General features: G+C 43.1%; 1 protein-coding gene across 1 annotated transcript in view; it reads right to left on the bottom strand.

Annotated features, from left to right (window-relative positions):
* Nucleotides 1-12,864, bottom strand: part of rbl2 (retinoblastoma-like 2 (p130)) — a 31,849-nt gene extending 18,985 nt beyond the window's left edge. The window contains exons 1-11 of the mRNA XM_029667487.2: nt 12,222-12,864; nt 10,986-11,116; nt 10,344-10,544; nt 9,992-10,056; nt 9,105-9,233; nt 4,823-4,983; nt 4,592-4,656; nt 4,355-4,508; nt 4,090-4,253; nt 416-629; nt 132-269 (exon numbers count right to left, since the gene is read on the bottom strand). Coding sequence (XP_029523347.2) covers nt 132-269; nt 416-629; nt 4,090-4,253; nt 4,355-4,508; nt 4,592-4,656; nt 4,823-4,983; nt 9,105-9,233; nt 9,992-10,056; nt 10,344-10,544; nt 10,986-11,116; nt 12,222-12,359 — 1,560 coding nt within the window. The 5' untranslated portion in view covers nt 12,360-12,864. The remainder of the gene's footprint in view (nt 1-131; nt 270-415; nt 630-4,089; nt 4,254-4,354; nt 4,509-4,591; nt 4,657-4,822; nt 4,984-9,104; nt 9,234-9,991; nt 10,057-10,343; nt 10,545-10,985; nt 11,117-12,221) is intronic.
* Between the last annotated feature and the right edge of the window lie 10,864 nt (nt 12,865-23,728).

The following is a 23,728-nucleotide window of genomic DNA, read 5'->3' on the forward strand; positions in this document are numbered from 1 at the left end:
TGCTATGCTTTATCTTGGCCAGGTCACAGTTGCAACTGAGAACTTGTTCTCAACTAGCCTACCTGGTTAAATAAAGGTGAAATAAAATAAAAATATAAAGTACAAATACAGATATAAGTACAATTATGTACCTTATAAAAGTGGTATGCAGGGAGCTGGAAAATGTGTATGATTCGTGGGAAGTCCCCTGGGGGTCGGTAGGAGAAGATGACAATCTCCAGACAGCAGGCCAGCAGAGAGCGCTGGAACACATCCTGTTCCAGAATACCCTAAGGACAGACACCAGAACACAGGGTTGATTGTTCATATTTTACAAGCAAGACTGGCAGGGACAACGGTGTCATAACATGCAATATCTCAACATATGGATCAATTTAAACACATCTGTGAGCCAAAAACACAAGAGCAGACTCACAGAGAGATCCAAGTTGCCCAGTCTCTTCTTCTCCTGGTCAATGACGGCCTCCAGGGTTTTATAGTAGAGCGCCTCTGCCAGGCAGAAGTACACTGCGATGTCTTTCCCCAGTCCTGCGTTCTGTTCCCAGTTGCCCTCATAGTGCTGGCAGAAGAGCTGACACATGTCCTTCAGCCTAGTGGAGATGACCTCACTGGGGTCTCTGGCACACGACCTAACACAAGACAACACAGATGAATGTACTCTTACTACACCACTGCTGTTACAACACCACTGCTGTTACAACACCAGTGCTGTTACAACACCAGTGCTGTTACTACACCACTGCTGTTACTACACCACTGCTGTTACTACACCACTGCTGTTACTACACCACTGCTGTTACTACACCACTGCTGTTACTACACCACTGCTGTTGCTACACCAATGCTGTTGCTACACCACTGCTGTTACAACACCACTGCTGTTACAACACCACTGCTGTTACAACACCACTGCTGTTACTACACCAGTGCTGTTACTACACCACTGCTGTTACTACACCACTGCTGTTACTACACCACTGCTGTTACAACACCAATGCTGTTGCTACACCACTGCTGTTACTACACCACTGCTGTTACTACACCACTGCTGTTACAACACCAGTGCTGTTACAATACCAGCGCTGTTACTCCACCGATGCTGTTACTCCACCACTGCTGTTACAACACCACTGCTGTTACTACACCACTGCTGTTACTACACCACTGCTGTTACTACACCACTGCTGTTACTACACCACTGCTGTTACAACACCAGTGCTGTTATTACACCACTGCTTTTGCAACACCCAAGCTGTTACTACACCACTGCTGTTACTACACCACTGCTGTTACTACACCAGTGCTGTTACTACACCAGTGCTGTTACTACACCAGTGCTGTTACAACACCACTGCTGTTACAACACCAGTGCTGTTACAACACCAGTGCTGTTACAATACCAGTGCTGTTACTACACCGATGCTGTTACTCCACCGATGCTGTTACTCCACCACTGCTGTTACAACACCACTGCTGTTACAACACCACTGCTGTTACTACACCACTGCTGTTACTACACCACTGCTGTTACAACACCAGTGCTGTTATTACACCAATGTTGTTACAACACCACTGCTGTTACTACACCACTGCTGTTACAACACCACTGCTGTTACTACACCACTGCTGTTACTACACCACTGCTGTTACAACACCACTGCTGTTACTACACCACTGCTGTTACTACACCACTGCTGTTACAACACCAGTGCTGTTACAACACCAGTGCTGTTATTACACCACTGCTTTTGCAACACCCAAGCTGTTACAACACCCCTGCTGTTATATCGTAGTTCCTGAAAAAACAACACTACTTGACTGCCTGTCTGCCTCCTGCACAGCCAAGCCAGTGTTTGCAATGATGATGAAAAGAGAACATTCAATCGCTGTTTAGACTGCATGTCTGTGTCTTGCTGCGTTCCACCTCTGGGCAGACGAACATTCTAAGCAGCCATAGCTATGCCACAGGCCATATATGCAGATATACAGTTGAAGTCGGAAGTTTACATACACCTTTGCCAAATACATTTAAACTCAGTTATTCACAATTCCTGACATTTAATCCTAGTAAACATTCCCTGTCTTAGGTCAGTTAGGATCACCACTTTATTTAAGAATGTGAAATGTCAGAATAATAATAGAGAGAATTTTTTATTTCAGCTTTTATTTCTTTCATCACATTCCCAGTGGGTCAGAAGTTTACATACACTCAATTAGTACTTGGTAGCATTGCCTTTAAATTGTTTAATTTGGGTCAAACGTTTTTGGTAGCCTTCCACAAGCTTCCCACAATAAGTTGGGTGAATTTTGACCCATTCCTCCTGACAGAGCTGGTGTAACTGAGTCAGGTTTGTAGGCCTCCTTGCTCACACACACCTTTTCAGTTCTGCCCACAAATTTTCTATGGGATTGAGGTCAGGGCTTTGTGATGGCCACTCCAATACCTTGACTTTGTTGTCCTTAAGCCATTTTGGAAGTATGCCACTTTGGAAGTATGCTTGGGGTCATTGTCCATTTGGAAGACCCATTTGCGACCAAGCATTAACTTCCTGACTGAGATATTGCTTCAATATATCCACATAATTTTCCATCTTCATGATGCCATCTATTTTGTGAAGTGCACCAATCCCTCCTGCAGCAAAGCACCCCCACAATATGATGCTGCCACCCCCGTGCTTCACTGTTGGGATGGTGATCTTCAGCTTGCAAGCCTCCCCTTTTTCCTCCAAACACAATGATGGTCAATATGGCCAAACAGTTCTATTTTTGTTTCATCAGACCAGAGGACATTTCTCCAAAAAGTACGATATTTGTCCCCATGTGCAGCTGCAATCCGTAGTCTGGCTTTTTTATGGCGGTTTTGAAGCAGTGGCTTCTTCCTTGCGGAGCAGCCTTTCAGGTTATGTCGATATAGGACTTGCTTTACTGTGGATATAGATAATTTTGTACCTGTTTCGTCCAGCATCTTCACAAGGTCCTTTGCTGTTGTCTGGGATTGATTTGCACTTTTCGCACCAAAGTACGTTCATCTCTAGAAGACAGAACGCGTCTCCTTCCTGAGCGGTATGACGGCTGCGTGGTCCCATGGTGTTTATTCTTGCGTACTATTGTTTGTACAGATGAACGTGGTACCATCAGGCGTTTGAAAATTGCTCCCAAGGATGAACCAGACTATACAGGTCTATACATTTTTTTTCTGAGGTCATTGCTGATTTATTTTGATTTCTCCATGATGTCAAGCAAAGAGGCACTGAGTTTGAAGGTAGGCCTTGAAATACATCCACAGGTACACCTCCAATTGACTCAAATTATGTCAATTAGCCTATCAGAAGCTTCTAAAGTCATGACATCATTTTCGGGAATTTTCCAAGCTGTTTAAGGCACAGTCAACATAGTGTATGTAAACTTCTGACCCACTGGAATTGTGATACAGTGAATTACAAGTGAAATAATCTGTATGTAAACAATTGTTGGAAAAATGACTTGTGTCATGCACAAAGTAGATGTCCTAACCTACTTGCCAAAACTATAGTTTGTTAACAAGAAATTTGTGGAGTGGTTGAAAAACAAGTTTTAATGACTCCAACCTAAGTGTATCTAAACTTCTGACTTCAACTGTGGCTGCATGTAACTCAGCAGCTAAGAAGATAATGAAATCGCCAGACTGCCTGTTTGTGTCGTGCTTATGTTTGCAATACTGACAACAAAGTTTATACGAACATGTCGATAATGTATTTTGTGTGAAACATGTAAATAGCTGCATGTAGCCTACCCCATCCTGAAAAAGGAACATGAAATGGTGCTTTTGCTTATTGAGACAGGGAACGCAATAGTGAGAACAGTTTTGGGTACAACATGACGTTTGTAGGCTACACCAGCGACCAGACAAAGGCGATGAAGGAAGGGGGAGAGGCAGCGCAGCACTCAGCACAGCAGCTACATTGGCAGCGGAGTGGGCACTCAGCTAAATAAAAAACAATCCTGCTCATGCACAGAAATATCAGTCATTTTTGCCTGGGCAAATTGTGATAGAGAAACTCCGTATCCGTAGTCACTCTGTAAATGTATTATTTGTATGGTGTGCAATACCTCAGTAAGTCTTTGAGTCTCCGGCTGGGGCCGCGCTTCAGTCCAGTGAGCAGGCTGTGTAGTCGACCAACACTCTGCATGGCAGTAGAGACCGGCATACACAGACTGTTGTCCTGGACATAATTACGACCCGTAAAGAAAGTGGACACCTTCAGGACTGAGGCCTACAGTGCACACACAGGAGACATAACACAGGGATTACTGTACATATGATTGAATTCAGACTCAAAGACACAAGTAACGGATGTGTGTGTGTGTGTCTTACAGTCTGACTGTTGTAGAGTCTGTATGCTGAGGCGTCCTGGTTCTCCGCTCCCTTACAGAGACACGGGCCTGGGGTGCCCTCTCCCAAAAATATCCTATCATCCAGACCTCCAGTGGCCAGAACATGCTCCTCATACACACGGCCTATGGACACACTACACAAACAAATGTATACACAAATATATGAGTAATGTCACTCAAAAGACTATCAATATAGTCTTATAGGATTGACACATACGAACTGTCTCCAAAATTCATAGGATCTAAGAAGCCAGTCAAGCTCTCTTCTTTCCCTTTGAGAATCTGTTGAGGACACAGAATATCCAAGATGAGGCAGAGCATACAAGTAGGACTGAGGCGCGCCTGTGTGTGTATGTGTGTGTGTGTGTACATGCCTGTGCGTGTGTTTGAGTGCATCTGTATGTGTGTCTGTGTGACCCATGTGTGTGTGTGTGTGTGTTTGCCTAACCTTCTTATGAAAGAGCCTACTGATGAAGGGTTTCCAGAAGTGTTCCTTCACCCCTTTGGCCTCCAGCACCAGGCCATCATGCAGTTCACACAGCTGCTCTATGAAGCAGTAAGGCCCTGCAGTGGGCTTGTAGTCCTTACTACTGAAGTCCTCAGGAAGGCCTGTGGATCAGAGGAGACATAATAGCTTCCTGCATTAGATGCGTGATAAGGTATTTCAGTAACTATGCATATTTGTATACACAAACGTACCATAGATTTAACATACTCTACATACGCAGGGTAGAGTATACTAGAGGTCGGCATGGCCGATTAATTAGGGCCGATTTCAAGTTTTTAAAACAATCGGTAATCTGCATTTTTGGACGCCGATTACATTGCAATCCATGAGGAGACTGCTTGGCAGGCTGACCACCTGTTACACGAGTGCAGCAAGGAGCCAAGGTAAGTTGCTGGCTAGAATTAAACTTATCTTATAAAAAACAATCAATCTTAACATAATCACTAGTTAACTACACATGGTTGATGATATTACTAGTTTAACTAGCTTGTCCTGCGTTACATATAATCAATGCGGTGCCTGTTAATTTATCATAGAATCACAACCTACTTCGCCAAACGGTTGATGATTTAACAAAAGCGCATTCGCGTCAGGGTTTATGCAGCAGTTTGGGCTGCCTGGCTCGTTGCAAACTGTGTGAAGACATTTCTTACTGACAAAGACCGTAATTAATTTGCCAGAATTGTACATAATTATGACATAACATTGAAGGTTGTGCAATGTAACAGCAATATTTAGACTTAGGGTTGCCACACATTCGATAAAATACGGAACGGTTCCGTATTAAACTGAAAGAATAAACGTTTTGTTTTCTAAATTATAGTTTCCGGATTTGACCATATTAATGACCTAAGGCTGGTATTTCTGTGTGTTATTATGTTATAATTAAGTCTATGATTTGATAGAGCTGTCTGACTGAGCGGTGGAAGGCAGCAGCAGGCTCGTAAGAATTCATTTAAACAGCACTTTCCTGTGTTTGCCAACAGCTCTTCGCAAGGCTTGAAGCACAGCGCTGTTTATGACTTCAAGTCTATCAACTCCCGAGATTAGGCCGGCAATAGTATAGTGCCTATAAGAACATCCAATAGTCAAAGGTATATGAAATACAAATGGTTTAGAGAGAAATAAAAGTGTTCATTCAGTATTGTTGTAATTGTCATTATTACAAATATATATATAAAAATCATCCGATTAATCAGTATTGACTTTTTTGGTCCTCCCAATAATCGGTATCCGCGTTGAAAAATCATAATCGGTCGACCTCTAGTGTGTACGGCCCAGTTCATCACTGGGGCCAAGATCCCTGCCACCCAGGACCTCTACACCAGGCGTGTCAGAGGAAGGCCCTAAAAATTGTCAAAGACTCCAGCCACCCAAGTCATAGACTGTTCTCTCTACTACTGCATGGCAAGCAGTACGGATGCACCAAGTCTAAACACCAACAGGACCCTGAACAGCTTCTGCCTCAAGCTATAAGACTGCTAAATAGTTAGTTAAATAGTTAACCAATAGCTACATGGAGTATCTGCATTGATCCTGTTTTTCACAAAAATTTGACTCATCACATATGCTGCATTTCCTGTTTATTATCTATCCCGTTGCCTAGTCACTTTATCCCTACCTTCAGTGCATTTGGAAAGCATTCAGACCCCTTCCCTTTTTCCACATTTTGTTATGTTACAGCCTTATTCAAAAAATGAAAAATAATAATACAAATAAATCCTCATCAATCTACACACAATAACCCATAATGACAAAGTGAAAACAAGTTTTTAGAAATTTTAGCAAATGCATAAAAAAATAAAACTGAAATAACTTATTTACATAAGTATTCAGACCCTTTGCTATGAGACTCGAAATTGAGCTCAGGTGCATCCTGTTTCCATTGATCATCCTTGAGATGTTTCTACAACTTGATTGAAGTCCACCTGTGATAAATTCAATTGATTGGGCATGATTTGAAAAGGCACACACCTGTCTATATAAGGTCTCACAGTTGACAGTGCATGTCAGAGCAAAAACCAAGCCATAAGGTTAAAGGAATTGTCCGTAGAGCTCCTTAACAGGATTGTGTCGAGGCACAGATCTGGGGAAGTCCACCAAAAAATGTCTGCAGCATTGAAGGTCCCCAAGAACACAGTGGCTTCCATCATTCTTAGATGGAAGAAGTTTGGAACCACCAAGGCGCCCGGCCAAACTGAGCAATCGGGGGAGATGGGCCTTGGTCAGGGAGGTGACCAAGAACCCGACGGTTAATCTGACAGAGCTCCTGAGTTCCTCTGTGGAGATGGGAGAACCATGACAACCATCTCTGCAGCACTCCTCCAATCAGGCCTTTATGGTAGAGTAGCCAGATGGAAGCCACTCCTCAGTAAAATACACAGGACAGTCCACTTGGAGTTAGCCTAAAGGCACCTAAAGACTATCAGGCCATGAGAAACAATATTCCCTGGTCTGATGAAACCAAGATTGAACTCTTTGGCCTGAATGCCAAGTGTCACGTCTGGAGGAAACCTGGCACCAACCCTATGGTGAAGCATGGTGGTGGCAGCATCATGCTGTGGGAATGTTTTTCCGTGGCAGGAACTGGGAGACTAGTCAGGATCAAGGGAAAGATAAATGAAGCAAAGTAAAGAGAGATCCTTGATTAAAACCTGCTCCAGAGCGCTCAGTACCTCAGACTATGTCGAAGGTTCACCTTCCAACAGGACAAAGACCCTAAGCACACTGCCAAGACAACGCAGGAGTGGCTTCGGGACAAGTCTCTGAATGTCCTTGAGTGGCGCGGCCAGAGCCCGGACTTGAACCCGATCAAACATCTTTGGAGAGACCTGAAAATAGCTGTGCAGCGACGCTCCCCATCCAACCTGACAGAGCTTGAGAGAATCTCCAAAGAATGGGAGAAACTCCCCAAATAATAATGTAAATGTCATATTTTCGTTTTAATTTTTCATACATTTTCCAACCTTTCCAAAAACCTGTTTTTACTTTGTCATTATGGGGGGAACAATTTCATAAAATGTTACAATAAGGCTGCAACGTAACAAAATGTGGAAAAAGTAAAGAGGTCTGAATACTTTCTGAATGCACTGTATGTACATATCTACCTCAATTACCTTGTACCCCTGCACATTGCCTCGGTACTGGTACCCCGTGTAAATAGCGAAGTTCTTACTCAATGTGTATTTATTCCTTGTGTATTTTGTATTTTTTATTCCTCTATTTTTTTCTACTGTTTCAAAAAACATTCTCTCTGCATTGTTGGGATATAGGCCAACGAAGGGGATATAGGCCCACAGAAGGGATATAGGCCTATGAAGGGGATATAGGCCAACGAAGGGGATATAGGCCTATGAAGGGGATATAGGCCAACGAAGGGGATTTAGGCCCACGGAAGGGATATAGGCCTATGAAGGGGATATAGGCCAACGAAGGGGATATAGGCCAACGAAGGGGATATAGGCCCACGGAAGGGATATAGGCCTATGAAGGGGATATAGGCCAACAAAGGGGATATAGGCCAACGAAGGGGATATAGGCCTATGAAGGGGATATAGGCCTATGAAGGGGATATAGGCCCACAGAAGGGATATAGGCCTATGAAGGGGATATAGGCCAACGAAGGGGATATAGGCCTATGAAGGGGATATAGGCCAATGAAGGGGATTTAGGCCCACGGAAGGGATATAGGCCTATGAAGGGGATATAGGCCAACGAAGGGGATATAGGCCTATGAAGGGGATATAGGCCAACGAAGGGGATTTAGGCCCACGGAAGGGATTTAGGCCCACGGAAGGGATATAGGCCTATGAAGGGGATATAGGCCAACGAAGGGGATATAGGCCTATGAAGGGGATATAGGCCAACGAAGGGGATATAGGCCCACGGAAGGGATATAGGCCTATGAAGGGGATATAGGCCAACAAAGGGGATATAGGCCTATGAAGGGGATATAGGCCAACGAAGGGGATATAGGCCTATGAAGGGGATATAGGCCAACGAAGGGGATTTAGACCTAGGGAGGGGATATAGGCCTAGGGAGGGGATATAGGCCTACGGAGGGGATATAGGCCTACAAAGGGGATATAGGTCCTCAAAGGGGATATAAGCCTACGAAGGGGATATAGGCCTACGGAGGGGATACAGGCCGACGGAGGGGATATAGGCCTACGGAGGGGATGTAGGCCTATGGAGGGGATATAGGCGTGGGCTGGGAGTGCACCTTTGAAGTTGGGGTTGAGCAGCTCCTTCCTGGTATTACAGAGCAGGGCGTTGGAGAAGACCAGGTCCAGAGCACACAGAAGGAGATGGTACGAATTCACTAGGTCATCACTGATCATAGGGAAGTTTCCTGGCAGAGGGAGAGAGAGAGAGAAGCGACAAGTCAGAGAAATGTAGGAGACATAATCATACATAGGATTTTATTGTGCTTTTCTAAAGACTTTTCTACAGACGCTTTGACACAACGGACAATGGAATCCCCCTCAATGATCTGGTCATTCCAATAAAGCTTGTTGAATAGAATTAATCTGAAGGATTGAGGTCTTGTATTGACTGCAGTAGTGCTGGTAGCCTCAAACATTGATTTTGCTCGCTGCAATTAGCGTACCAAAATGTCACCGCAAATGTATCTATCTGAATGTAGCAATCACTGGCTTCCAAGCTAAATAGGCTGCTCTGTCGTATTGCCAACTATTATAAACACATGTGCCTGCTGGCAGTGCTAAATCCAGGCTGTGACACAGGCAAGTCCTGACCTGCCCCAATGCAATATGTTGCCAAGATAATGGATACACCCTGAAGGATCTGACTGTGTGTGTTTGTGTGTTATTATTAATGATTAAAGAGATATAAAAAGGACACATCTACAGTATTTGCCTTTGCACCTGGTCTCCTGCTGATGTCAAGACATCAGTGCAGGCCTTGGCATGCCCAGTGTAGAGTACCTAGCCCTTGTCACTGACTTATACTTTGACTGTAACCAAGCAGCGAACACTTCAAATACAATCAAACCAGCCTTTTCTCCTTCAAAGTACCCCACTGAGCCCTAGCCCTTTCCCTCTGTCCTCTCCTCCTGTATTTTACAATGAACAAAACAGACGTACTCACCTTTAGCGTGGACAAACAGAATCCAGCAGAAGTTGAAGACTTCAGCAACGGTGCAGGGATGGCGTCTAAATCAGAATAAGTCCATACATAAATTTAATCAGAATAAATCCATACATAAATTTAATCTCAATAAGCCCAATCATAAATTAAATCATAATAAATCCATACATAAGATTAATCAGAATGCTTAAGCCTGGTCAAGCAGAATGACCGCATTGATCAGAGATATTGCGCGATCAGGCTGGCACCAGGAAAGAAACCCCTTGGCTTTTTCAAGAGTGGCCAAACTACAGTATAAAATAGTAAAGCATCAGAAGTTCATATCTATCTACAGTATCAACAACTGACTCACCTCTGTTTGCGGCTCCTGTGGACTCTGGGCGGTTCATCCGAGGGCGCCTTAAAGATGGCTTTGAAGATGGGGACGTATTTCTTGAAGATGACGGCGGAAACTGTGAAATTTCTCTCCAGCTTCTCCGTGCTGTGGCGGAAGTCCCGAGGAAGACTGGCCATATCCTGCCATTTCTTTATCTTGTTGAAGAACTCAATGAGGCTGGAATCAGAGAACAGGGCAACTGTTTGGGTAATTCCATTAGTACTGTATTTTACTGTTCTTTAAATTATACATTACAACAAATAGATATGATTAGTTGATGTGTGGTAATTTGTTCAGCATTTTTAAACATTAATACATAATTTATTGCACAAAGAACCAGGCTGGAACAAGAATCTAAGATCTGGCCAAGATACCATATAGACATGTATGAAAGTCAATGATGAATTTGGATGAGGATTTGGGTCCTACAGTAAATTGTGTACTGTATGATGTGGGATACCTTTAGGGCCAGTTTCCTGGACACAGAATAAGCTTAGTCCTGGATTAAGAGGCACGTTCAGTGTGTAATCTCCATTAAACACACTGTTTTGTTGAGGATTTCGCTTAATCTGAATTTGGCAAACCAGACCATTTAGATAAGTGCATGGGCGTACGTACCTTTGTTCTGAACAGCGGAGTATTCGGGTCAGGGAGACGTAGTTTCCCTCTGCAGTACCCTTATCCACTGTTGGTACTGGTGTTCTACAGGCCACATAAATGGCACAGGCCAGCCAGTGTAGGTCACTGCCCTGTGTGTGTGTATGCGTGAACGAGAGTGTGAGAGAGGTTCAATGATTGTTCTGTCACAGGGTTCTCTCTCAATAGTAAGTCAGAACTGATGGGGCCAGGGACTAGAGTTGTCATGTTGGAAATTCTCCCCTCAAGGGGTTTCTTATTTTCTTCATATTACCTTATGCAACCAAAATAAACCATTAAGATGTACACAAATATATATACACATAGTGATTATAATGACTACTATTACCATTCGCTGCTGTGGTGATTATTACCATTAGTAATTATCCTGCTACCAGCCACTTTCTACCCCTGTTCAATTATTATGATTATCATTATTGCCATTGGTATTTATACTGCTACTACTAGTCACTTTTATCACACTTCACATGTTCATACCTACCTCAATCACTCCAGTACCCCTGCAGATTATATTAATGGTACTGGCACTGACCTTTATATAACTGCATCCTCATCTATTTCTTATCTCGTATTTCATGTGTTTTTTTCTTCTGAGCTATATTATTACCTTTATTCTGCATTGCAGAGAATGAGCTCGCAAGTTAAGCATTTCACTGTACTGTACACCTGCTGTATCCTGTGCATGTGACAATAAAACGTTGAAACTTGAAATAGGCACACCACTGCATATCCCTACGGACATTATTTAATTAGGCCAATGTAAAATGCACACTGTCATTTGAATTTAGAGGTTGCGGACTATATTATAACAATATATTATAGAACATTTCAACAACATAATAGGCTAAAAACTGAATTATGTTAAACGTTTGATCATACTCAGTGTTAGTCCTAACCTAGTCCTATTCTAGACCCTGAGATTGGTCCGCCTCCAAACCTGACCAACATTGGAAAACTCCTCCCCTTTCCATAGACAAATATTAGCAATAATGCCGTTTTATGATTATATTTATGCAAATCTACAAAACATATTAGAAGCTGCGTCTTTAAATAGAAAATGTCACGACTTAACATATGTGTCATATAAGGTAGAGGCGAGGCAGACTACACGTGAACTACTGCTAAACCGGTTGCCAAAATAGGAACAATTATAATATATTGTACAATATACAATACAACAGACATAATTAGGCATACCTCTAATGTGTATTTTTTTCTTATGCTTTCGTAACTCCTCCATGCTTCGTTGCTCGCCTCCACGTCCATATTCAAAGCTCGACAGAGTTCTTCAAACCCCAGCCTTATTTTCTGCAAAAAGGCTTCCTCCTCGTTCATTTCAAATGTGTGTCAAAAACGTCGGGGCAAATAGATTCGTGTACAAATAACAATGAGGTTGCAGAGCAGAGTCGACTCAAGCGCGGTTTGTTACAAAGTACATGGAAACAATGTTACTATTCGTACTTTTTGAGCACCGATATACAGTGCTGTACAGTGTAGCCATTTAAATGTCATTTGAGTGAAAGTTACTATCGTGCGTAGAAGACTACGCCAAATGCTAGCGTACAGTACAACGTCACATTTTGGATGGTATGTTGTTTGGTGAATGCAACATCATGCGTACAGGAGGTTTCCTCCCACAAAAAATGCGTTCGGGTGTTTATACTCAACATTCGACGATCAACAACGTATGCCAGCCACTACATACCAAAATACATCTGATAACTTTGATACTTTCCTTTTTAGATGGATATTTTGACAAATGTCCCATTCTGGCCACTATAGGGTGTAACTTTGTAGCAACCACCACCCACGTGCCTGCCAGTCAACGTTCAAGTGCTGTGCAGGAAACTTGGTAGCAACTTTGTAACAACTTGCATTTTAGCCCGATAGGCCGCCAGATGTCGCTATTATTCGTTTTACATCGCTTGTCATCTGCAGTAATAGTGCCATCAGGCGGACGGTTGGGCTACTTGCGGCTATATGCAGATTGAAATTATACAATGTAAAACGTGAAAATCCTTTGTGGTTCTTTTGTTCCATCAACACTGCATCTAATATTTATTAAATGGCATCTTATTTTGTCAGGCAACTCATTGTTGAAAAACACAACAATGTTTATCAGCACAAAGGGATGTCCCACTAGATTAGATTGCTATGCAATGAGTGGCATGGGAAGGGACAAGCATTTTTAATTTGTATTGTATTTAAATAAAGGTATTTAACTAGGCAAGTCAATTAAGAACAAATTCTTATTTACAATGACGGCCTACCTGGCCAAACTCTAACCCGGGTGACACTGGGCAAATTGTGCACCACCTCTATGGGACTCCCAATCACAGCCGGTTGTGATACAGTCTGGAATCAAACCAGGGTCTGTAGTGATGCCTCTAGCACTGAGATGCAGTGCCTTAGACCGCTGTGCCATTCGGGAGCCCCTGAGTTTTGATAAAGTTCTCAAATGGTGTAACAAAGCTTATACAATGGCATCGTTGAATACTTGTTTCTGATTTGCTTGAAGGGCATTCTAGAGCTTACATTATTTTCATATAACGCACAGAATTCATGGGTTACGTGTATCGTCACAATGGTTTTTTGAACATTCGTTTTGGACAGATGACCAACTGAGCATTCTACTCAATGTACTGTCAATGAGCGCTGATGAAGATTTAATCAAAAGTGCATTACAGTTGCTTGGAAATACAATACCATTCAAAAGGAGGCAAATAAAAAAGTACTTAAGTAAAAATATGTATGACTTAAGTTGTTTTTTGGGGTACAGTGCCTTGCAAAAGTAGTCATCCCCCTTGGCGTTTTTTCCTATTTTGTTCCATTACAACCTGTAATTTAAATGGATTTTATTTGGAGAAGTGAAAAAAATAAAAAAGAATACAAAAATAACGGAAAAATGGTGCGTGCATATGTATTCACCCCCTTTGCTATGAAGCCCCTAAATAAGATCTGGGGCAACCAATTACCTTCAGAAGTCACATAATTAGATGAATAAAGTCCACCTGTGTGCAATCTAAGTGTCACATGATCTGTCACATGATCTCAGTATATATATATATATATATATATATATTGAAAGGCCCCAGAGTCTGCAACACCACTAAGCAAGGGGAACCACCAAGCAAGTGGCACCATGAAGACCAAGGAGCTCTCCAAACAGGTCAGGAACAAAGTTGTGGAGAAGTAAAGATCAGGGTTGGATTATAAAAAAATATCCAACATTTTGAACATCCCACCATTAAATCCATTATTACAAAATGGAAAGAATATGGCACCACAGCAAACCTGCCAAGAGAGTGCCACCCACCAAAACTCATGGACCAGGCAAGGAGGGCATTAATCAGAGGCAACAAGGAGACCAAAGATAACCCTGAAGGAACTGCAAAGTTACACTGTGGAGATTGGAATATCTGTCCATAGGACCACTTTAATAAGACAAACACTCCACAGAGCTGGGCTTTACGGAGGAGTGGCCAGAAAAAAAGCCATTGCTTAAAGAAAATAAGAAGCAAACATGTTTGGTGTTTGCCAAAAGGCATGTGGGAGACTCCCCAAACATATGGAAGAAAGTACTCTGGTCAGATGAGACTAAAATTTTTGGCCATCAAGGAAAACGCTATGTCTGGCACAAACCCAACACCTCTCATCACCCCGAGAAAACAATACTCACAGTGAAGCATGGTGGTGGCAGCATCATTCTGTGGGAATGTTTTTCATCGGCAGGGACTGGGTAAATGGTCAGAATTGAAGGAATGATGGATGGTGCTAAATACAGGGAAATTCTTGAGGGAAACCTGTTTCAGTCTTCCAGAGATTTGATACTGGGACGGGGGTTCACCTTCCAGTAGGACAATGACCCTAAGCATACTGTTAAAGCAACAAGAAAATCCCAGTGGCTAGATATGCCAAGCTTATAGAGACATACCCCAAGAGACTTGCAGCTGTAATTGCTGCAAAAGGTGGCTCTACAAAGTATTGACTTTGGGGGGTTAATAGTTATGCACGCTCAAGTTTCGTTTTTTTGTCTTATTTCTTGTTTGTTTCACAATAAAAAAATATTTTGTATCTTCAAAGTGGTAGGCATGTTGTGTAAATCGAATGATACAAACCCCCTTTTAATTCCAGGTTGTAAGGCAACAAAATAGCAAAAATGCCAAGGGGGTGAGTACTTTCACAAGCCACTGTATCTGTATTTTACTATCTATATATTTCACAACTTTTACTTTACTACATCCCTAAAGAAAATAATATAATATTTTCTCTATACATATTTCCTGACACCCAAAAGTTAAATTTTAATTAGCAGGACAGAAAAATGATCCAATTCACACGCATATCAAGATAACATCCCTGGTCATCCCTACTGTCTCTGATCTAGCATACTCACTAAACGCACATGCTTAATTTGTAAATTATGTCTGAGTGTTGGAGTGTTCCCCTGGCTATCTGTAAATAAAAAAACAAGAACATGGCGCTGTCCGGTTTGCTAAATATAAGGAATTTGAAATGATTTATACTTTTACTTTTGATACTTAAGTATATTTTATTATTTACATTTACTTTTTGCTATCATTTTGATACAGCCAGATTGACTTTAGATGCAGTATAAAGTTACTCCACCTCAAGAATTCCATTTGGCGAAGGGCTCAGCACACGCATACTCAGAATGGCAAATGAAAAATAAGTGCACTCAGGCTATCCGGAAGGCCAAAGTTAGTTACTTTAAGGAGCAGTTCTCTCTCTGTGGGTCTAACCCCAAGAAGTTCTGGAAAATGGTTAAAGACCTGGAGAATAAACCCTCCTCCTCACAGCTGTCCATGTCCTTGAATGTTGATGATGTGGTTGTTACTGACAAGGAGCACATGGTTGAGCTTGTTAATCACCACTTCCTTAAGTCAGGATTCCTATTTGACTCAGCCAGGCCTCCTTGCCCGTCAAACATTTCCTCATCTCCCACCCCTTCTAATGCGACTAGCCCCAAAGCTCCTCCCGCTTTTTCTCCTGCCCCGTTACAAAGCTTCTCCCTGCAGGTGGTCACTGAGTCCGAGGTGCTAAAGGAGCTCCTTAAACTTGACCCCAAAAAAACATCTGCGTCAGATGATTTAGACCCTTTCTTCTTAAAGGTTGCTGCCCCTATCATCGCCAAGCCCGTCTCTCCTCTCTAGGGAGGTTCCCATTGCTTGGAAGGCAGCCACAGTCCTTTATTTAGAGGGGGAGATTAAGCTGATCCCAACTGTTATAGGCCTATTTCTATTTTGCCCTGTTTATCAAAAATGTTGGAAAAACATGGCACTAATCAACTGACTGATTTCTGATGTATTCTCTCTGGTATGCAATCTGGTTTCCGCTCAGGTTATGGATGTGTCACTGCAACCTTAAAGATCTTCAATGAGGTCACCATTGCCCTTGATTCTAAGCAATGTTGTGCTGCTATTGACTTGGCCAAAGCTTTTGATACGGTAGACCATTCCATTCTTATGGGCCGGCTAAGGAGTATTGGTGTCTCTGAGGGGTCTTTAGCCTGGTTTGCTAACTACCTCTCTCAAAGAATGCAGTGTATAAAGTCAGAACATCTGCTGTCTGAGCCACTGCCTGTCACCAAGGGTGTACCCCAAGGCTCGAACCTAGGCCCTACGCTCTTCTCAACAACAACATAGCTTCCTACTGCCTGAGCTATCTCATCCATTTATATGCAGATGATACAGTCTTATACTCAGCAGTCCCCTCCCCGGATTTTGTGTTAAATGCTCTGCAACAAAGCTTTCTTAGTGTCCAACATGCTTTCTCTGCCCTTAACCTTGTTCTGAACACCGCCAAAACAAAGGTCATGTGATTTGGTAAGAAGAATGCCCCTCTCCCCACAGGTATGAATACTACCTCTGAGGGTTTAGAGCTTGAGGTAGTCACCTCATACAAGTACTTGGGAGTATGGCTAGACGTTATACTGGGCTTCTCAGCACATATCAAAGTTGCAGGCTATGGTTACATCTAGACTTGGTTTCCTCTATCGTAATTGTTCCTCTTTCACCCCAGCTGCCAAACTAACCCTGATTCAGATGACCATCCTACCCATGATAGATTACGAGACGTAATTTATAGATCGTTGGATAAGGGTGCTCTCGAGAGGCTAGATGTTCTTTACCATTCGTCCGTCAGTTTTGCCACCAATGCTCATTATACAACACATCACTGCACTCTATACTCCTCTATTAACTGGTCATCTCTGTATACCGTCGCAAGACCCACTGGTTGTTGCTTATTTATAAAACCCTCTTAGGCCTCACTCCCCCCTATCTGAGACATCTACTGCAGCCCTCCACATACAACACCCGTTCTGCCAGTCACATTCTGTTAAAGGTCCCCAAAGCACACACATCCCTGGGTCACTTCTCTTTTCAGTTTTCTGCATCTAGCGAATGGAACGAGCTGCAAAACAACACTCAAACTGGACAGTTATAGCTCAATCTCTTCATTCAAAGACTCACTCACGGACACTTACTGACAGTTGTGGCTGCTTCACATGATGTATTGTTGTCTCTACCTTCTTGCCCTTTGTGCTGTTGTCTGTGCCCAATACGTTTTGTACCATGTTTTGTGCTGCTGCCATGTTGTTGTCATGTTGTGTTGCTACCATGCTTTGTTAGCATGGCTGCAAGACATGACATGTTGTTGTCTTAGGCCTCTCTTTATATAGTTTTGTGGTGTCTCTCTCATCATTTTACTTTTTTCTTCCAAGATGGCGTAGCAGTCAGACGTCTTTGTCCTGTCATGTCCCTTGTATATATCTTTTAACATCTTTTTCTTCGCATATCTTTTAAAAATATTTTCCTAAACCTCAACTTCTAAATACTGTCCTGCAACCCGCCTCACACAATGTGGCGTGGATCTGCTTTTTTCTCAAGTATTTCTATTTACTTCGTATCTGGAGTCTCTCAACTGAAGCTAGCCAGCTAACTACCAACCAGCTAACAGTTAGCAAACCATTGCTAGCGGTCATCAGCTAACCTTTAGCTCGGAAAGCTCTCGCCAGTTCGATCAACGTGACTCAAACCAGAGCATAACGGATCTATTTCTCTCTCCATATCCTCGGATTCCTACCGCAAACTCTGAACATTTTCATCTGGATCTTCGCAACTAGCTAACTGCAATCCCGGGTGACACTCCTGGCTAGCGTTTCCATCCCAGAAAAAGCACCAATTAGCCTGAAGCTAGCCCGGCCAGGGATCCTATGCTACCACCGAAGCCCACTCCTGGGCTACAATATCTGGACCCCTTCTACTGCCGGTACGGGGCACGGAACCCCGCCGATCCTCTACGACTGGAATACCGACATAATCTGCCCGAGGATTCCAACAGGCCCCTCAGGTGTGACGCCCGCTGTAGGCCCATTCTGCTAACCTGCTAAGCCTGCTAGCTATCTAGAGCTACTTGGAAACCTACTAATTCCACGACGTCACCGCACGAAGAGGCACAAACAGACTTACCCCCATCGCAACGCCCCCCAAAGGCTAACTTGCTAGCCCCGGTCTGCTAACTGCTAGCTTGCCTGGCCCGGTCTGCTAACTGCTAGCACGCCTGCCCCGGTCTGCTAACTGCTAGCTTGCCTGCCCCGGTCTGCTAACTGCTAGCACGCCTGCCCCGGTCTGCTAACTGCTAGCTTGCCTGCCCCGGTCTGCTAACTGCTAGCTTGCCAGCCCCGGTCTGCTAACTGCTAGCTTGTATAGCCCCGGCCTACTAACTGTTAGCGTGTTAGCATTGGCCTGCTAACTGTCTGAATCGCTGTGTCCCCAGTCAGCCCAACCACTCACTGGACCCATATGTTCACTTGGCTATGCATCCCTCTCTCTAATATCATTATGCCTTGTCCATTACTGTCCTGGTTAGTGATTACTGTCTTATTTCACTGTAGAGCCTCTAGCCCTGCTCAATATGCCTTAACCAACCATGTTGTCCCACCTCCTACATATGCGATGACATCACCTGGTTTAAACGTCTCTAGAGACTATATCTCTCTCATCCTTACTAAATGCCTAGGTTTACCTCCAATGTACTCACATCCTACCATACCTTTGTCTGTACACTATGCCTTGAATCTATGCTATCGTGCCCAGAAACCTGCTCCTTTTACTCTCTGTTCCGAAGGTGCTAGACAGCCAGTTCGTATAGCATTTAGCCATGCCCTTATCCTACTTCTCCTCTGGTGATGTAGAGGTTAATCCAGGTCCTGCAGTGCCTAGCTCCACTCCCACTCCCCAGGTGCTCTCATTTGTTGACTTCTGTAAACGTAAAAGCCTTGGTTTCATGCATGTTAACATTAGAAGCCTACTCCCTAAGTTTGTTTTACTCACAGCTTTAGCACACTCTGCCAACCCAGATGTCTTAGCCATGTCTGAATCCTGGTTCTGAAAAACCACCAAAACCCCTGAAATCTCCATCGCTAACTATAACATTTTCCGCCAAGTTAGAACTGCCAAAGGGGGCAGTGTTTCATCTACTGCAGAGATAGCCTGCATAGTTCTGTTTTACTATCCAAGTCTGTACCCAAACAATTTGAGCTTTTACTTCTAAAAATGCACCTTTCCAGAAACAAGTCTCTCACTGACCTTGCTATAGACCTCCCTCTGCCCCAGCTGTGCCCTTGATACCATTTGATTGCCCCCCATCTGTCTTCTGAGCTCATGCTACTAGGTGACCTAAACTGGGACATGCTTAACACCCCGGCCATCCTACAATCCAAGCTTGATGCCCTCAATCTCACACCAATTATCAATGAACCTACCAGGTACAACTCCAAATCCGTAAACACGGGCACCCTCATAGATGTCATCCTAACTAACTCGCCCTCCAAATACACCTCTGCTGTTTTCAATCAAGATCTCAGCGATCACTGCCTCATTGCCTGCATCAGTAATGGGTCTGCAACCAAACGACCACCCCTCATCACTGTCAAACACTCCTTAAAACACTTCTGCGAGCAGGCCTTTGTAATCGACCTGGCCGGGGTATCCTGGAATGACATTGACCTCATTACGTCAGCAGATGATGCCTGGCTATTCTTTAAAAGTGCCTTCCTCACCATCTTAAATAAGCATGCCCCATTCAAACATTTTAGAACTAGGAATAGATATAGTCTTGGTTCACTCCAGACCTGTCTGCCCTTGACCAGCACAAAAAAATCCTGTGGCGTTCTGCATTAGCATCGAATAGCCCCCGTGATATGCAACTTTTCAGGGAAGTTAAGAACAAATATACACAGGCAGTTAGGAAAGCTAAGGATAGCTTTTCCAAACAGAAATTTGCATCCTGTAGTACTAACTCAAAAAAGTTCTGGGACACTGTAAAGTCCATGGAGAACAAGGGCTCCTCCTCTCAGCTGCCCACTGCTCTGAGGCTAGGAAACACTGTCACCACCGATTAAATCCACTATATTGAGAATTTCAATAAGTATTTCTCTACGGCTGGCCATGCTTTCCACCTGGCTACCCCTACCCTGGTCAACTGCCTGGCACCCTTCACAGCAACCCGCCAAAGTCCCCACCATTTCTCCTTTACCCAAATCCAGATAGCTGATGTTCTGAAAGAGCTGCAAAATCTGGACCCCTACAAATCAGCCGGGCTAGACAATCTGGACCCTCTCTTTCTAAAATTATCTGCCGGAATTGTTGCAACCCCTATTTCTAGCCTGTTCAACCTCTATTTCGTATCGTCTGAGATTCTCAAAGATTGGAAAGCTGCTGCGGTCATCCCCCTCTTCAAAGGGGGTGACACTCTAGACCCAAACTGCTACAGACCTATATCTATCCTACCCTGTCTTTCTAAGGTCTTCGAAAGCCAAGTTAACTTCTTCGAGATAGGGGGCGCTCTTTTAATTTTTGGATAAAAACGTTCCCGTTTTAAACAAGATATTTTGTCACGAAAAGATGCTCGACTATGCATGTAATTGACAGCTTTGGAAAGAAAAAACTCTGACGTTTCCAAAACTGCAAAGATATGATCTGTGAGTGCCCCAGAACTAATGCTACAGGCGAAACCAAGATGAAGTTTCATACAGGAAATGCCCCAGATTCTGAAGGCACTGTGTTCCAATGTCTCCTTATATGGCTGTGAATGCGCCAGGAATGAGCCTGCCCTTTCTGTCGTTTCTCCAAGGTGTCTGCAGCATTGTGACGTATTTGTAGGCATATCATTGGAAGATTGACCATAAGAGACTACATTTACCAGGTGTCCGCCCGGTGTCCTGTGTCGAAATTATTGCGTAATCTCTAGGTCCATGCGCATTCCATTTCTTCAGAAGAGAAAGTCAACTGCCACGAAGGATTTATCATCGATAGATATGTGAAGAACACCTTGAGGATTGATTCTAAACATCGTTTGCCATGTTTCTGTCGATATTATGGAGTTAATTTGGAAAAAAGTTTTAATGACTTACTTTTCGTTTTTTTTCTTACCCAAACGTGATGAAGAAAACGGAGCGATTTGTCAACACAAATAATATTTTTGTAAAAACTGAACATTTGCTATCTAACTGAGAGTCTCCTAATTGAAAACATCTGAAGTTCTTCAAAGGTAAATTATTTTATTTGAATGCTTTTCTGGTTTTTGTGAAAATGTTGCATGCTGAATGCCAGGCATAATCCTATGCTAGGCTATCAATACTGTTACACAAATGCTTGTTTTGCTATGGTTGAGAAGCATATTTTGAAAATCTGAGATGACAGTGTTGTTAACAAAAGGCTAAGCTTGAGAGCAAATAGATTTATTTCATTTCATTTGCGATTTTCATGAATAGTTAACGTTGCGTTATGCTAATGAGCTTGCGGATAGATTTACCCAATCCTGGATACAGGTTTTTTTCATAGCTAAACGTGACGCAGAAAACTGAGCGATTTGTCCTAAACAAATAATCTTTCAGGAAAAACTGAACATTTGCTATCTAACTGAGAGTCTCCTCATTGAAAACATCCGAAGTTCTTCAAAGGTCAATTATTTTATTTGAATGCTTTTCTGGTTTTTGTGAAAATGTTGCCTGCTGAATGCTAACGCTAAATGCTACGCTAGCTATCAATAGCTATCAATACTGTTACACAAATGCTTGTTTTGCTATGGTTGAGAAGCATATTTTTGAAAATCTGAGATGACAGTGTTGTTAACAAAAGGCTAAGCTTGAGAGCTAGCATATTGATTTCATTTCATTTGTGATTTTCATGAATAGTTAACGTTGTGTTATGCTAATGAGCTTGCGGATAGATTTACACAATCCTGGATACAGGTTTTTTTCGTAGCTAAACATGACGCAGAAAATGCAGCGATTTGTCCTAAACAAATAATCTTTCAGGAAAAACTGAACATTTGCTATCTGAGAGTCTCCTCATTGAAAACATCCGAAGTTCTTCAAAGGTAAATGATTTTATTTGAATGCTTTTCTGGTTTTTGTGAAAATGTTGCATGCTGAATGCTAACGCTAAATGCTACGCTAAATGCTACGCTAGCTATCAATACTGTTACACAAATGCTTGTTTTGCTATGTTTGAGAAGCATATTTTGAAAATCTGAGATGACAGTGTTGTTAACAAAAGGCTAAGCTTGAGAGCTAGCATATTGATTTCATTTCATTTGTGATTTTCATGAATAGTTAACGTTGCGTTATGGTAATGGGCTTGAGGCTGTAGTCACGATCCCGGATCCGGGATGGCCCGACGCAAGAAGTTAACAAACAGATTACCGACCATTTCGAATCCCACCGTACCTTCTCCGCTATGCTATCTGGTTTCAGGGCTGATCATGGGTGCACCTCAGCCATGCTCAAAGTCCTAAATGACATCATAGCCACCATCGATAAGAGACATTACTGTGCAGCCGTATTCATCAACCTAGCCAAGGCTTTCGACTCTGTCAATCACCACATTCTTATTGGCAGACTCAACAGCCTTGGTTTCTCAAATGATTGCCTCGCCTGGTTCACCAACTACTTCTCTGATAGAGTTCAGTGAGTCAAATCGGAGGGCCTGTTTTCCGGACCTCTGGCAGTCCCTATGGGAGTGCCACAGGGTTCAATCCTCGGGCCGACTCTCTTCTCTGTATACATCAATGATGTTGCTCTTGCTGCTGGTGATTCTCTGATCCACCTCTACGCAGACGACACCATTCTGTATACTTCTGGCCCTTCTTTGGACACCGTGTTATTAACTAACCTCCAGACGAGCTTCAATGCCATACAACTCTCCTTCTGTGGCCTCCAACTGCTCTTAAACTCAAGTAAAACTAAATGCATGCTATTCAACCGATCACTGCTCGCACCTGCTCGCCCGTCCAGCATCACTACTCTGGACGGCTCTGACTTAGAATACGTGGACAACTACAAATACCTAGGTGTCTGGTTAGACTGTAAACTCTCCTTCCAGAATCACATTAAGCATCTCCAATTCAAAATTAAATCTAGAATTGGCTTCCTATATCGCAACAAAGCATCCTTCACTCATGCTGCAAAACATACCCTCGTAAAACTGACCATCCTACCGATCCTCGACTTCGGTGATGTCATCTATAAAATAGCCTCCAACACTCTACTCAACAAACTGGATGTAGTCTATCACAGTGCCATCTGTTTTGTCACCAAAGCCCCATACGCTACCCACCATTGTGACCTGTACGCTCTCGTTAGTTGGTCTTCGCTTCATACTCGTCGCCAAACTGGC

The sequence above is a fragment of the Oncorhynchus nerka genome, linkage group LG9a (assembly GCF_034236695.1).
Source record: "Oncorhynchus nerka isolate Pitt River linkage group LG9a, Oner_Uvic_2.0, whole genome shotgun sequence".
In the NCBI taxonomy this organism is placed as follows: Eukaryota; Metazoa; Chordata; class Actinopteri; order Salmoniformes; family Salmonidae; genus Oncorhynchus; species Oncorhynchus nerka.